The sequence below is a fragment of the Nematocida parisii genome (genome assembly GCF_000250985.1).
Source record: "Nematocida parisii ERTm1 unplaced genomic scaffold supercont1.1, whole genome shotgun sequence".
NCBI classification, from domain to species: domain Eukaryota; kingdom Fungi; phylum Microsporidia; genus Nematocida; species Nematocida parisii.
In genome coordinates, this window is record NW_013524646.1 from 852,929 (window position 1) to 867,268 (window position 14,340).

A 14,340-nucleotide genomic window follows, 5' to 3' on the forward strand; every position below is an offset into this window, starting at 1 on the left:
CAGTGTGGTGCTATTAAGAGTTATTATACTACGCTTAGTGTACTATAGAAGACCTGTGTTTGTAATTTTAGTGCTTATATTTGTTTTACTATGTTTGTGCTTTCTGATCTGTTGGTATTCTGTTTATATTCTAACTGTATTTTAAAATATATGATTATTTGGCTGAAAATCCCAAACATTTTAGCGTTTTGTCTTAGGCCCAAAAATATTTAACTTTTTCGACATTTCACTATTTTGTTTTAAAAGCCATCATAAAAGAGTCTAGTATAATTAGAGTATACACAAAATAAAATTATAAATAAAAGAAATATTTATGAATAATCCAAGCGTATTCAGGCTGGATCAAAATACTATTCTGTATTAACAAGTACATAATAGAAAAGAGTGCTCTAAAATAGAAATTGCCAGTGTGGCTTTACTATTCGCTGAAAGCATATTCCTGCCCAAAAATGTAAATCTATACATCTATTGGTGATGTGTTGATGTGTATGTATGGATTCGTTTGTATTATATAGAATATGCTTATAAAAACTGCTAATACAGTTGCTGCGCCTGTTATTGTCCGGTGGCAATGAAATAGAGATAATTTGGTTTGCCATGTGCTGTTTATTCTGTCTTCAAGCGTACATATAAAAGCTAAAATTCCAGGACAGAAATTCAATGCAGTAAGGAATGTTTGAGGAAAATTGAAACGTGTCAGAAAATACAGAAAGGCGTGCCCTGCTAGAACTAATAGATAGTCATTATTTCCAACAAGCAGATTGGTTAGTAAGAAAAAAAGCCAGGGCTCTCCTTGTATGATGCTTGGAACAGTTAAAAACAGAGAGAACAAAATAGTAAATAGTTTTCTTTGCTTTGATGACATTCGCTTCTTGCCATCTTTGCTTGGCAGAAAGTTTATAATGGCTATAGAGACTGCAATAGCAGAGACTAGAACAAAACAATAGAAAGAGTATATATCAGCAGTATAAAGACGGCAGAGCGCGCTGTGCCCAGTTATAATAGAGACGCCAAGCATAAGCGCTATAACCAAATCTCTTATATTAGAGATAATATTGTCATAAGAGAGCATGCCTGCAATAGTCTTAAGGTATGGATTGTTGTGCAGATAAAGGTCTATTGTTGACTGCGACGGAACGTTTATTGTGCCTATCATGGCAGATTATGACCATGGCCTTTATATAGAGACTAATTTTTCTGTAAAAGGAATAATTTGTTTCCAAATGGACTAGTATACCTATAAAAGGTCTAATTTCAATAAACGTGAAAATTAATTATATTTATATAACCATCGTTAAAAGGACAGATCTTATTTCTAATTTTATATTACTCTTTAATTTTTGGAGCTGGTCTATAATAGTCTTACATAATAGCAGAGTGCGAATTGCATATAAGCATTTAGGCGCATGCACTGTATTACAACTAGGAATATAGATGAAAATTCGTGCATGCCCTGCTGTACTTATGCTGTGCGAATTGCAGGCTTTGCACACCAAGTTAGTTGGTATAACAGACATAGTTAGTTATTTGATTTATTTTAATTTCGGGTTAGTACAGTGTGTAAAGATCAGAAATTTAGCAAAAACGAGAATTTCCCTATGCATACATGCCACATTAGATATCAACTGTCTATGGGAGGTATTTTATTGTGGTGTCTGCAATTTCAACTAATCCTCGGTCATTCAGGCTTCTAAGGGCTTCGCTATACTCCTGCACATTCCATTCAAAAATGCTGGTATGTGTTTTCTGCAGTGTGTCTGAAAGAGCATTAAGCGGGCACTCTCCCATTTGCTTTAGCTTTCGCGAGATCCATGCCTGATAGTATGACTTTCTATTTCCTATTCTTTTAAGCGTGCTTTCTGCTGCTTGTATTGTTATATTCTCTGTTGCAGAGGTAAACTTGCTATTAATGCTGTAAATTTCGTTAGTGCACTGTATAATTGAAAGCCGAACAAAAGGCTCGATTAGATTTGCAGTAGCTTTTGTGGACAGGCCTGCCTCTTTTGAGATATGGTCAAGCATGCCAGGACTCTTCTCAACTATATCTAAAACAGAATAGTGTGTAAGACTCATCGACACGTTATATACTTTATCTGTCGTAATCTCAACTTCAATTATAGATAAGGCATCGGCCCAAGCAAGTCTTCTTCTAGCGTGCTTTGCAAGATACTGGCCAGAAAATGCAGTGAGAATGCTGTCTATCTCAGCAGGAAAGCGTGTTGTCTGAATTGCTTCTTCAGAAATAGGCCATACACAGGCAGTCGTAATAATTCCGTAAAAGAATATTTCGTTGCTATTTGAAGTAAGGTATCTAAAGTGCTCTGCACCATATGCCTGCTTAAATAGTTCATTCTCATTAGTGCTCTGCACCATATCATCAAATATTTTGTTAACTTTCTTTTTAAGCAGCCACGGTAGATTTAAATTGACTATGGTTTCTTTTTCAACAGCAGGATCAAACTTAAGGGAGTAAAGCCTTTCTGCTAGCTTGGATGTATACATGTTATAGAAAACCTGTTTTTCTTCTTTTATGGGCAAGGAGTCTAAAAGAATATTCATCTGCTTGATCTTGTCCACGTTTTTTTCATTGATAAGAGACTCAAGATAGTCTCCCATCTCTTTGCCTATTCCTGCCAGAGATATTTTTGTAGAAAGAACCTTTTTAAGCACACACAGTGTTTTTGCACACTTATCCGGCATTAAAAGGTCAGACAGCTCAATGTATGTGGCTATTGCAGCCTGGCATGTTTTTTCAGTGGTCCACGTATTATTGATAAACTCTTTTATACACTCAAGAAATGCAGGGAAAACCTTTTTACTTAATAGGCGCGCAGACAGGCATAGGTCTTTTATCTCCTGTTTGTCTTTTTTCATAAGAATTCGTAGCATCTCCTCTTTTACAGCGTGTGGATGCTTTGAGAAAATAACCTTTTCCAATGCTTCTTCTAATGCAGGTAAAGAAATAGGAAGTAAAAGCGGTGTGTATGTCTTTATGCTGTCTTTAATGCAATTGCTGCACTTTAAAAGATAGCTGGCTAGTTTTATCTCACCTTGAATGTTGACTGCGTACTTAAACTCTTCTATGATAAGGGAAAAAAGCCCTGCCTCATAGTTGTTCTTGTAGTACTCAAATCGGTTCTCGGAGTTGGTAATAATTTTACTAAGAGATCTAAGGCACACCTCGGCGTACTTTCTTCTTTTTGGAAGCGACTCAGATAAAGCGGGGAGGTTTCCTTCATACCTCTGTCTAAGAATGCACCTTTCCCAGATAATATACCCAAGGTCTTTCACATTTTTGCACTCTTTGTTTTCCAGAATAGCTTCATTTAAGTGGAGAGATAGAAGATCTATTGTTTCTACGGTGTTTTCGTATATATTGAATGCAGCGGCGTACTCTTTCACCCAATCTTCTCCCTGTATTTTTTCTCTTAGCTTGACACAGAATGCAAAGAAGAACTTTCCGATGCACCAGTGAAGGCGCACGGCGTATGATACGTCCCCGCCACACACAATGTGGTATATAGACGAGTATATCTTCATGCCACTGCATTTCACTCCACTTGCCAGTTTGTTCGCCTCTCCTTGAATTACTTCCCAGTACGTCGTAAATCTTTCTGTGTTTATGCTGGCTACTGGAGGATCCATTTGTGTTTATGTTTGAAATAAATAAATATATATATCTCATAGAATAAGTCTGCTGTAATTAGAAAATCACACAGATGAAAGAAATAGAGAAAAATCTGCAAAAGAATCATAAATAGTCATATAAAGACTCGATACGCCAATTTCCAATATAAAGGCTACTAAAGTAAGAATTTAACAAGTGCTCTGCGAAACATAGCACAAGCATACCAGAATGCTTTTTGTGAGTGCAATCTTCTAATACAGCAGTAGAAAGAGAAGAAGTATAAATAAAATCAGTATAGTTATGGGCTGGCCTATCTATGGCGGAGTTTAAGTGGCTGTGTGTATTCAAATAAAATATCTTGTATAGAAGTTAAAACAGGCTGAGCATTTCCAGTTATAGAATGCATAAAAATATTTTATTTTTATGCCCATGACATTTCAACAACATCAATGCTGCAAGTGAAACAACAACAGAAACAATTAATAAAAACCAACAGAAAGAATCTGGTCTTCGAAAGAACCCAGGACTTCTTCACTACATACAAGAAGTTCATGATTGTAGACATGACAAACATCTCATCCAACCAGTGCCAGACCATTAGACAGGGCCTGAGAGGAAAGGGAGAGTTTTTAATGGGAAAGAACACCACCATTAAGACCGCTCTGAAGAAGATATCCGAGAATGTTCCAGAGCTGAAGGATGTAGAGAACGTCATCAAGAACAATGTCGGAATAGTTTTCACCAATGGATCTCTGAGCGACATTGAGGACATCTTTGAAGCCAACAAAGTGCATGCAGTTGCCAAGCCAGGAGACTTATCCCAGTGCGACGTATGGATTGAGCCAATTGCAACCAGCTTAACCCCAGAAAAGACTGGGTTCTTCCAGGCTCTTGGAATTGCCACCAAAATTACAAAGGGAAAGATTGAGATTTTATCAAAGTGCCAGGCCCTTTACGAAGGAAAGAGAGTAGGTCACTCAGAGGCAGCACTTCTTTCTCTTCTGGGAGTCACTCCTTTCATCTACAAAATGAAGGTGCTCTACGCATACTCTGACGGAAAGTTCTTCGACTGCGAGTATCTGAAGATAACCCCAGAGTCTGTTGAGACAATGGTAAAGGAGGCAGTCAGCACATTAGCTGCACTTGCCCTTGGAGCAGGCTACGTAACAGAGTCTACAGTCTCCCAGGAGCTCCAGATTGGAGCAAGAAACATCATGGCCCTTGCAGCCGCTGCAGAGTACGACATGCCCGAGCTCGCATCCGTTCTCAAGAAATAAATATGATTTTCGCTATCTTCTATTGTTATTTTTGTAGTGCAAACACTTGCATTTAATGATTTTCCCAACTATTTTGTTAGTGCCTCTTCTGATCGATTAATTTATATTCTCTATACGGTAATATAGTGCTTTTCAGATTTTTAGAGAGTATACGTGCTGATTTTAATGCTATATGTTCTTGTACTTTTCTATCTATGCATAAATAGAATGCTGTGCGGTTTTTTTCATTATGATATTCACGCCGGAAAACATTAAAAAGCTGCAGGATGTGGTTGTTGTGGTGTATAAAGGAAAGCATGGTAATTACGAGGTGGCTGCTCACCCAAAGAAACTCTATGAGTATAGAAGGCAGACCGCATCTTTAGATGATGTTTTGTGTACTGAAAGCATCTTTTCAGATATAAGCAAAGGCAAGCTTGCAAGCAAAAAGAGCGTGCAGGAGGAGTTTGGTCGAGTGCACACAGCTGCACTTGAAACAATACTTAAGCATGGCACAGAAAGGAAGGACAGCGCCACGCGTGTCTACGAGCAAGAGAGTGCTAAAAAAGAAATTGCAGAGGGGATTGTCCACCGAATGCGAAAAGAAAGCGGGGAGACTCTAACACATGCTGAAGCTGAAAGCATTCTAAGAAAAGTAAACTATGTGCCAAGCGCCAAACCAATGAAAATACAGTTGTCAGACATTCTTAAAAAGGCAATACAGTTGGGGTATAAAAGAAGAACAATAAGAGTCAAAGTAGACAAAGAACTGAATTGGTCTAAAGTTACAGCAGAGATCCAAGCTGGATCCTCTTTCAGAGAAACTGCAATGCCCGGTGTTATAGAAATATCAGATGATTTATACGGGGCAGTGCACAGATTTGCAGAATCACAGAATGCAAGCATTGAGGATCTGCCAGATATTGAGGACGCAGAGATAGAAATCTAGCCAAGGCATTAACATACATTGAGATGCTACGAACAGTACACGCACTTATCAAAGCTATAAAATTATATCAGCTAGTATTTTCGGATTATGCAATTAGAAGTATAAATCAGTATTTTTAAGCCAGCGTGTGTATATAACTGCAGTGACTAGTTCATTTAAATAAATTTCGGGTTATATACCAAATCACTAAATCCGAGCACCGTGTATTAGAATTTAAGTAACCCGAAGTTTTTGTGTTCTATAAACAAGCACTGAATTATGGTTTAATTTATTAGAAAATTAAATAATTAATTCCGTTATAACTACTTAGAAATTCATTCTCTTCCACCTATTATAGTTCAGAATAAAGGTAGAAAATTTTCTTTTTAGTAGAAAGGTGCATCTGATAAAATAGACTGAAGATGTCTCACTTAGATTTGCAGAAGAGCAATAAAGAACATTTATTAGTATCATATATATCTATGAATTATATTTTTAAAAAGTATTATTATAAATATTGCAAAAATTTGCAATATATTGATGTTACAAAGCATTCCTTTAAATGCGCTAGAAGAATCTATGAACCACATAAATAATAGAACATTCACGGTACGCAATAATCAAGCCGAAGGAAAAACACTGTTTAATGGTCTTTTTACAGTTGGTTTATTCTGTGCTGTTGTATTTGCTAATTTTACTCTCATTATGTATTGGGTGTTTATGATTACTAAACATACAGAAGAGATATCTGCTTTGCTAAAAAATATACGACTGGATATTTTAGCCGATGCATTAAAAGAAAACCATTCTTTGCTAGTGCTAGGCCTGGTGCAGGGTGGTATATATCTTCTTACAATATTTGGGGCATTTGTAGGCCAGTCACTAGTTTCTAGAAGAATTCTATTTACTAAGTATACTATAGGCGTACTTGTAACAATTACCTGCTGTGCTATTGGGTCTATGCTTTCAATGTTTGGGTTAAGCCTATTTTTAGAGAACATGCCACTTAATCACCGACTTATAGTCAGTGCACTTCTTGGGCTGGCATTCTCTGTTCCGGGATACATAATAAGCAAAAAAATCATAGCGTACCATGTTCCAATAGAAACAGAGACACTTGATATAGATACTCCATATGTTCAAGTCCAGAGAAAGAATGGAGTTGCTTTTGAGGATCTCTATCAATTAGAGAGGAAAAAGTATGCCGATGGTACTAATAGCCAGAAAAGCCTTCTGCTTGATGAATATGACACAGCAGTGGAAGAAAAAGAAGAGGGAAGAATAAGGATAAAGCACTACATGCCTATTATTTTAGGAATTTGGGCTATTTTTATTACAATGCCATTTAGCGGGCTTGCCTTTTTAATTAATTCCAGCACAGTTGAGTGGGCAGTAAATGCCTTCTTTGCTCTAAGAAAGGCCTGCAAAGATTCCAGCAATCTGACACGAGCTGCTATTATAGGAAGCATCATTGCTAGTGTGCATCTATACGGAGTTTTTGTTCAAATAGTGTCTTTCTTTTTGGGATCCCTGGTTGGAGAGGTAAGGTGCGGGCATACGCTTTATGAGTCTATTATAGAAAGTATTACAAAAACTTTCCTAGAGTCTATTGAAATAATATCAAATGTGTGCGTACAGACCTTAAGAAGCACTCTTACATTCCTTATGATTCTATTTATTGAGATTCCAACAGAAATCATCACATACATCATTAATAGAAGATATGGAGCTCCATTTTACAGGCTATTCCGAGCAATCTACTCGCTTACATTTGTAATTTTCGGATGCTGGAAAGGAATTATACAAACGTTTATGTATTTCAAGCTAGGTATGTATCCTTTAGAATATCTTAATATTGGAAATAGAGAAGACTTTTTCACAAGTGCAAAATCAACGTCTACTTCTTTATCCATTGGGCTTAGTATGTTTATGCTAAGTTCTTTGATAATAATTGGCGTGCTTATATTTGCTTCTATAAGAAGCACCCGTCTTCCAATGCTCACATCTAGACTGAGTAATCCCATTATGGGAAGATCCATTCGATTCTGGGCCATTGTAGCACAAGCACTGTCTGCAATTGTTTTCATAGTCATTCCATCAATATTTTACTCATTTACTGTGCGTAGTCAGACAATACTAGACTTGGCTCTCCAAGACATTGTTTGGCATGCTCCAAGAAACACTAATTAAATGCGCATGCTAAGAGCAGCTCAATTTACATTTAGTGTGACACAATCACGACAGATAGCTCATGCATACTTTTAGTCATTAAATAAATGTATGAAAAGGTGTATATTTATCTATGGTGTTTGCGCAAGCCATGCATTAATAAATAAGATAGAATATTTTTTTATTTTAAAGCGGCCTATTCATATAATATATAAGGTGATTCAAGTGAATTTTCTGAATAAAATAGGATAAAAATAATTATTTGAAATTTGGGCTATTTAATACCTAGTAGGCCAATAAATAGGCGGAAAATTTTCTGACTATTTCTATAGTATTACAAATAGATAAAACTGCATTTTACTCAATTGCTCTTCTAAGCAAAGAGTACGAGACGATGTTTGCAGGGGCATCTTTATTCAGATATGCTGTAAAAATTCGGTATACAAGAATAAGAACTACAACGATTAGATTAAGGATATGAAGATTTCTGTAGAAGCTAACCATTATATTGCAGCTTCCACATGGATCAAAGAAATAAGCAGTGAATGGAACTATTTCATAGCACAATATATAGCCTATCCAGGAAAAAATACAGAAGTATACAGCCATGTTTGATGTCTTTGCGTAAAAACCCATGTGGATATATATGGAGATAAGAGCGGTAAGGTTCATAATATTATACAGAGAAAACGCACACACTCCGCGCTCTAGCTTGTATAGAAAGCACGAAAATTTATGGAAAATAAGACAGCCGATCTTTATCTCTATAAAAGCCTGCAGAAAGGACTCTTCAAACAAAAACGCGGGCCTTGTCTCTCCCCAGGTATACTTAAAGTACAAATTTTGCCTAAACAGAGGAGAGTAGCAGTAAATTAAAATCACATATGAAAGAATCTTTAGCATGCTATTCCAAAATAGAATTGCCACTATTGGTGTGCGCGTGCATGAGTAGAAAAGAAGAATAAGCACTTTTAATATATGCAGCATAAACACACATATAAGATACTCAAGGCTTTCGCACATGAAGCACTTTATATCGAGCAGCATAAAGAAGATGCAAGAGATCACTAAAGGAACAAACTGCACATGATCGGTTTTCCAGTTATATATGCAGTGTATTATCATTATGCCATGAACTATGCATATAATTGAAAGCGGAACTTTGTACAATCCATGGGGTTTACTGCTAAACATTCTTGTATCTATCGCATTTCTTAATATTTATGCATTTGGCAGTGGTTCAGTCTATTTATACCAATAATTAGTTATCAAAACAGAAAAGCGCAAAAATAATTGTCATTCTATAATAATGAGCATATTTCATATACAAGCCCAGTAAAAAAGTCTTTTGCATTCAATTCATTTAAATTACTCTAAAATAACGTGAAAGTCATCTTAAATACTTCTGAACTGACATAGATGTGGCTTGAAATGCGATAAAAGTTATAATTTCATTTTCTCGGCGTGCCTTTCTTTTTATTATTCTCTGTTCTGTTTACAGTTTTATAGTGCTGTGCATATTTTAACTATTTCTTTTCCTGGCGTATTGACTATTCTATTAAGTGTGTATTTCACAGGCAGTAATACGATTTAGAGGCATTTCTTATCTGCATAGTCTGCAATTATGCACTTCTCTGTGATGTCTATTTTAGATTGTATGCACTGCACTGTGCAATATAACTGAATTTTCTTGCACATTTATAGAGGCATTCTAGCAGAATTTTTATTCGCATGGGAATACACCGCATAGCCACATTGGACCGGGGAAGCAGAAGAGGCATCCAAGCACGAGTCTTTTCAGACAAAGAGCTAACTCAAAACGAGAAACACAAAGAATACATGAGAGCAGTAAAGGAGGTAAAATTAGATCACATTTTTAGAAAGCCGTTTATTGACTGTTTGGGCGGGCACACAGAGGGAGTCACCCGCATAGTAAGGTCTACAATGCAGGGAGAGCTATACGCATCCACCAGCTATGATGGAACTGTGAAAGTATGGAACATGAGCAAGCGCGAGGAGATGGAGACAATTTCTCTCAATCAAAATACCCCGGTTGCCCTATCCTTTCTGAACGATGCTCTGCTGTACAGCAGCGGCTCAAATATATTTCACCGAGATGTGAAGTATTCAGATGTTCTCACTGGTGTACAGGAGAGCTTGGGATCACCAGATGAGACAGAGTTTATTGCTGGGTCGGGTGTGTTAGACATCGCCGGCGCAGGAGGCACGCAGTTCTATGCATCCACTGTAGATGGAATTGAGATATTTGACAAAAACAGAATAAAAGCTGTTGCCAGCTATAAAGGAGAAAGGCAGGCCAAAAGGCTGTACATAAGCAAGAACGACATGCCTCTGGTATATGCGATAGAAGGAAATAAGATTGTAGGGTACGACAACAGAACAGGAAAGAGTGAAATTGAAATCGTAGCAAAGGCTGAGATAAACGCAATGTCAATTGATCCTATGTCACCGGAGACAATAGCTGCTGGAACAAACAACGGAGAGATATACATGTACAATACGTACTACACAGGAAATAGTTCAACGTACATTACGCCTCCTTCAAGGACGCTCCGTGGGCACACCACTGCGATAACAGATATTGAGCATTCAGCGAATGGAACAAGAATAGTAACTGGTTCAACAGATAGAACAGTCAGAATATTCACCAACGATGTAACGCACAGACAAGAAGCACTCTACCACAACCGGAGAATGCAGGGTGTAAATGCCATCTGCTGCACAAGTGACAATGCATACATTCTTTCAGGGAGTGTTGATACAAACATACGAATATGGAAATTAGACCCAAATTCCAGCACCAAAATATGCACACGAGCGGAAGAAGACTCAAGAGCACTTGGAAATGTTGTAAAAAACAAGTACAGAGATGTAATGCAGATAGAAGATACAAAGAGGCACCAGATAGTCCCCAGAAAGATCAAGAAGGCCATGAAGAATAGATACAACCATATAAAGGCAGAAGCAAAGAAAGAGCTTAGAAGGCAGAACCATGGTATAATTCCAGAGGAACTACAAAAGAAATAAGACAGTAATAAAATACCCCCAAATTTTCACTCTACTCAAAATTATGGCAAATTCAACGGAAATATTTTGACATTCATATTTGTGGTGTTATATCACACAATCATGCACAGTTTAAAATAGGAGGGGAATGGTCTGGGCTTCACTGTCTGTGACAACTATATGCTAGGAAATTCAGAACAAAAAAATCTGTTGTGTCTATATTACAGCCCCAGCGAATATTTGAAAATAGCAATTTATTTTATTTTCTTTTACTACCCCAGAATGAAATTCGGAGTTTGCAGTTTTAGTGGACACGCCATCCACAGAGGAAAAGGAAGAATATTGGTACGCCCAAACGGAGCAACCTTTTTGCTCTCAAAGAAAAAGTGCAGAAGCCACTTACAGATGGGAATGAACCCAAAGAAGATTGGCTGGACACTTGCCTCAAGAATCATTAGAAAGAAGGCAGTGGCATTCAAGTCATCCAGCGTAACCGTACCAAAGGTAGCCAAGTCAGTAAGAGCATTTGTTGGTCTTTCATTAAGCGACTTAAAGAGCAAGATGGAGAGCAGCACAGGAGAAGCCCCTGCTAAGTCTGGATCTGTGAGATTCACTAAAAGAGACAAGATAAGAAGCATAGCAAAGAAATAAATAATATGAGTACTTACCATTTGGTGTCAGACTTAACTTATGAGATTTTTGGGGTATAATAAACCTTGCACGTGCAACTTAAATAAACTAGAAGGATTTTCAGCACATTCAATTATTTAATAGCGCACTGTTAGAATTTATACAATATGAATAGATTAATTGTGAAACCGCCGAAAAGTGGCTTAGCGGACTGAATACTTCTTATTTATTTGAATTCTACATCATCTGTTTATTTGTGCATATTTTAGCGTTTATTTCGGGCATATAGTATGTATACGTTATATGGGCATGGCGCTATTTGTGATTGCGGGTTGTTGGCGAATAAATATAGAGGCAGAATGGTCGAGTGGTCTAAGACGCTAGATTCAGGTTCTAGTCCTTCCGAGGGCGAGGGTTCGAATCCCTCTTCTGTCATTTATTTTATCCTTTTTTTAAATCCATGACGAGTGATCTAATTGACATAGCAGCACTCTCAGAGCAGATATACTACAGCGAAACATACGCAGACATAAATAACAACCTGTACAGGCACGTTATCCTTCCCAAGGAACTTGCACAGCTGCTTCCTAGGGACAGACTGTTGGAGGAGACAGAATGGCGGGCCCTTGGCATTACGCAGAGCAAGGGATGGAGGCATTATATGCGGCACAACCCAGAGCCACATGTTTTACTATTTAAAAAATCTGCTATACACTAAATTATATGCCCTTGTTTATACTCTCTGGCCTTCCGTCTATAGAGAAGAAGGATTTATTCTGCAATATTCTGGCACAGCTCGCTAGGAAATATACTATGGAAAAAACAGGCGGGGACCCAGTGGACGTGTCTGGAGAGGCCTTGTCTACAATAGATTCTGTTTTAGTGGTTCTTCAAAACTCTGTGGGCGTGAATGCAAAGGAGGAAACTGCCAAAATGCGGTCAATTATCCAGAATAAGCTTAGTAAAAGAGTTTTAGTGGCAATATATGCACCACTCCACATAAAGGGGCTTCGGTATGAGATTGCATCAACAGCGAAAAATATGGGGATAGACACTGCGCATATATACTGCAGTGCTGGATACAATGAAGGAGGAGAGATTTCTGTAGAGGAGATTGAAGGAATCCTTGGCGTGAGCGGGACAGCAGCAGATATAAGTACAAAAACAGGCAAAACAGAAGAGTTTTCTGTAGTTTCCCGGATATTTGAAATACCGCGGCGTGTAGACAAATGGGATGCTCCTTGCTTTATAGCAGACGATGCCAATATTAAGATGTGCAATGACTCTGCGCTTGAAAGAGTATGGTGCCTTTTGCACAATGTAGTTAAGCCAAGGACATCTTCTAAGAAACTAATGGGTGCGCCTTTAAACACAAAATATTTACAGAATGTCAAGGAGGTTGTTAATAAAGTCTTGGAGGAAAAAAGGAGAACCACACAAGTTCCTCTTAAAATATCCAGGCAGGCAGAAATAGACTTCCTCAGCTCAATACGGGCTACTCCACCGCCGATAGAAAAAGTATCCGAAATATTTTCGTTCTTCTTAGAAAAGTATCTTAATTAAGGGATATTTGTCTTAAACAGTGCACTGTTTGCCCAGCCATTGCAGCATAAACACAACTCATATTAATATCTTGTGTTGCCTTTATCTCAGTTATATTTCAGAGCATGCATGCCAGAAAAGAATTTTTATTAAAAGCAGCAGGTATAAACATAATATACAAGCACATTATCTATCACTGAGTAGATGTATAACAGAAGTTGACTAAAAATAATTTGAAATGGGGTGTTTTATTTCAAGCTATACACAGGGCTGTAATGATCTGTAGCAATAAAATATTAAATAGGTTCAACAATATTTATTTTCTCTTTCAGTGTAAAAATAACCCAAATGTTTTATAATGTGTACATGTTTTCGGACAGTATCCGAATGCTTTATAATAAAAACAAAATAAGTGGGTGCTAATTATTGTGTACATCACATGCCTAGTCTTTTTTAAATCGTCTTCTGCCTACCACTATATCATCAGATGACACGTCTGAAATGTCTAGGAGGTCAGATATATTATCAGTCTGTGTTGTATTCAGAAGTGTGTCTGTTTCTGTTTGGGATGTGCCCAGCATAGAGAACGACTGTGTGTTGTATGCGGTGTTCTCAAGAAGAGTATCAATGCTCTCTGAGTCTGGCCCTGCTGCTATTTGCGAGTCACTGGCTGTTCTATTGCTTGTAGTTGGTTGTACAGTATTCTGCGGTATGGCAGTGGATATAGGCACTTTCTGAGCCTTGGTAGCCACTTCGATTTCTTTTAAGAGTGTGTACATTCTTGCTCTTTTATTTCCACAGAGGGGAGAAGACTGTGCCCAGCTGGTGTACACCTTTACCAGAGCTCGCATGTATTTATGCAGAGCAGTTTTGTCTTTGTGCTGAGATAACAGTGCACCGTGCTTCTTTTTAAATGGGACTTCCAGCTCCTTAAGAAGAGGCGCCCCATATTTAGACGGGATAAAATCCTTTACAGAATATGGCAGAATTCTTTCTGGCTTGCTTTCTTTTTTTTCTGAAGTGCTTCCGCCCGCTAGTGTGCTTTCTTTTTTTTCTTCTTGGTTTCTTGCCATGGGCTGTAGCACATGCAAAAATTAATGCATTTCATCTAAAATCAAAAGAGCCTAAAGATATTCTGATGGATGCTATGTAAATAGCCG

General features: G+C 37.7%; 12 protein-coding genes and 1 non-coding gene across 13 annotated transcripts; 8 read left to right on the top strand and 5 right to left on the bottom strand.

Annotated features, from left to right (window-relative positions):
* Window positions 1–386: 386 nt before the first annotated feature.
* Window positions 387–1,156, bottom strand: NEPG_00597 (uncharacterized protein; the record flags this gene model as incomplete). The annotated part of the gene is made up of 1 exon (XM_013202974.1): window positions 387–1,156. The coding sequence occupies one exon, from the start codon at window positions 1,154–1,156 to the stop codon at window positions 458–460; it is 699 nt and encodes a 232-aa protein (XP_013058428.1). The 3' UTR covers window positions 387–457.
* A 124-nt stretch (window positions 1,157–1,280) lies between these two features.
* Window positions 1,281–1,521, bottom strand: NEPG_00598 (uncharacterized protein; the record flags this gene model as incomplete). Its single annotated transcript, XM_013202975.1, has 1 exon — window positions 1,281–1,521. The coding sequence occupies exon 1, from the start codon at window positions 1,515–1,517 to the stop codon at window positions 1,281–1,283; it is 237 nt and encodes a 78-aa protein (XP_013058429.1). The 5' UTR covers window positions 1,518–1,521.
* Window positions 1,521–3,645, bottom strand: NEPG_00599 (uncharacterized protein; the record flags this gene model as incomplete). The annotated part of the gene is made up of 1 exon (XM_013202976.1): window positions 1,521–3,645. One exon carries the CDS (start codon window positions 3,643–3,645, stop codon window positions 1,630–1,632), a length of 2,016 nt encoding a protein of 671 aa, XP_013058430.1. The 3' UTR covers window positions 1,521–1,629.
* Window positions 3,646–4,071: 426 nt separating this feature from the next.
* Window positions 4,072–4,905, top strand: NEPG_00600 (uncharacterized protein; the record flags this gene model as incomplete). Its single annotated transcript, XM_013202977.1, has 1 exon — window positions 4,072–4,905. The coding sequence occupies exon 1, from the start codon at window positions 4,078–4,080 to the stop codon at window positions 4,903–4,905; it is 828 nt and encodes a 275-aa protein (XP_013058431.1). The 5' UTR covers window positions 4,072–4,077.
* A 229-nt stretch (window positions 4,906–5,134) lies between these two features.
* On the top strand, window positions 5,135–6,070 carry NEPG_00601 (uncharacterized protein; the record flags this gene model as incomplete). Its single annotated transcript, XM_013202978.1, has 1 exon — window positions 5,135–6,070. One exon carries the CDS (start codon window positions 5,135–5,137, stop codon window positions 5,831–5,833), a length of 699 nt encoding a protein of 232 aa, XP_013058432.1. The 3' UTR covers window positions 5,834–6,070.
* Window positions 6,071–6,352: 282 nt separating this feature from the next.
* Window positions 6,353–8,149, top strand: NEPG_00602 (uncharacterized protein; the record flags this gene model as incomplete). Its single annotated transcript, XM_013202979.1, has 1 exon — window positions 6,353–8,149. The coding sequence occupies one exon, from the start codon at window positions 6,353–6,355 to the stop codon at window positions 8,000–8,002; it is 1,650 nt and encodes a 549-aa protein (XP_013058433.1). The 3' UTR covers window positions 8,003–8,149.
* A 189-nt stretch (window positions 8,150–8,338) lies between these two features.
* Window positions 8,339–9,175, bottom strand: NEPG_00603 (uncharacterized protein; the record flags this gene model as incomplete). Its single annotated transcript, XM_013202980.1, has 1 exon — window positions 8,339–9,175. The coding sequence occupies one exon, from the start codon at window positions 9,173–9,175 to the stop codon at window positions 8,339–8,341; it is 837 nt and encodes a 278-aa protein (XP_013058434.1).
* Window positions 9,176–9,712: 537 nt separating this feature from the next.
* NEPG_00604 (uncharacterized protein) lies at window positions 9,713–11,048 on the top strand (the record flags this gene model as incomplete). Its single annotated transcript, XM_013202981.1, has 1 exon — window positions 9,713–11,048. The coding sequence occupies one exon, from the start codon at window positions 9,713–9,715 to the stop codon at window positions 11,027–11,029; it is 1,317 nt and encodes a 438-aa protein (XP_013058435.1). The 3' UTR covers window positions 11,030–11,048.
* Window positions 11,049–11,188: 140 nt separating this feature from the next.
* NEPG_00605 (uncharacterized protein) lies at window positions 11,189–11,676 on the top strand (the record flags this gene model as incomplete). Its single annotated transcript, XM_013202982.1, has 1 exon — window positions 11,189–11,676. One exon carries the CDS (start codon window positions 11,189–11,191, stop codon window positions 11,657–11,659), a length of 471 nt encoding a protein of 156 aa, XP_013058436.1. The 3' UTR covers window positions 11,660–11,676.
* Window positions 11,677–11,991: 315 nt separating this feature from the next.
* On the top strand, window positions 11,992–12,073 carry NEPG_02690. The gene has a single exon. It is a non-coding gene; the product is annotated as a tRNA-Leu (tRNA).
* Window positions 12,074–12,098: 25 nt separating this feature from the next.
* On the top strand, window positions 12,099–12,356 carry NEPG_00606 (cyclin-dependent kinase regulatory subunit; the record flags this gene model as incomplete). The annotated part of the gene is made up of 1 exon (XM_013202983.1): window positions 12,099–12,356. One exon carries the CDS (start codon window positions 12,099–12,101, stop codon window positions 12,354–12,356), a length of 258 nt encoding a protein of 85 aa, XP_013058437.1.
* A 5-nt stretch (window positions 12,357–12,361) lies between these two features.
* NEPG_00607 (uncharacterized protein) lies at window positions 12,362–13,201 on the top strand (the record flags this gene model as incomplete). Its single annotated transcript, XM_013202984.1, has 1 exon — window positions 12,362–13,201. One exon carries the CDS (start codon window positions 12,362–12,364, stop codon window positions 13,199–13,201), a length of 840 nt encoding a protein of 279 aa, XP_013058438.1.
* Window positions 13,202–13,483: 282 nt separating this feature from the next.
* Window positions 13,484–14,254, bottom strand: NEPG_00608 (uncharacterized protein; the record flags this gene model as incomplete). Its single annotated transcript, XM_013202985.1, has 1 exon — window positions 13,484–14,254. A coding segment is annotated over one exon (631 nt), but the record flags the coding sequence as incomplete, so codon positions are not given.
* Between the last annotated feature and the right edge of the window lie 86 nt (window positions 14,255–14,340).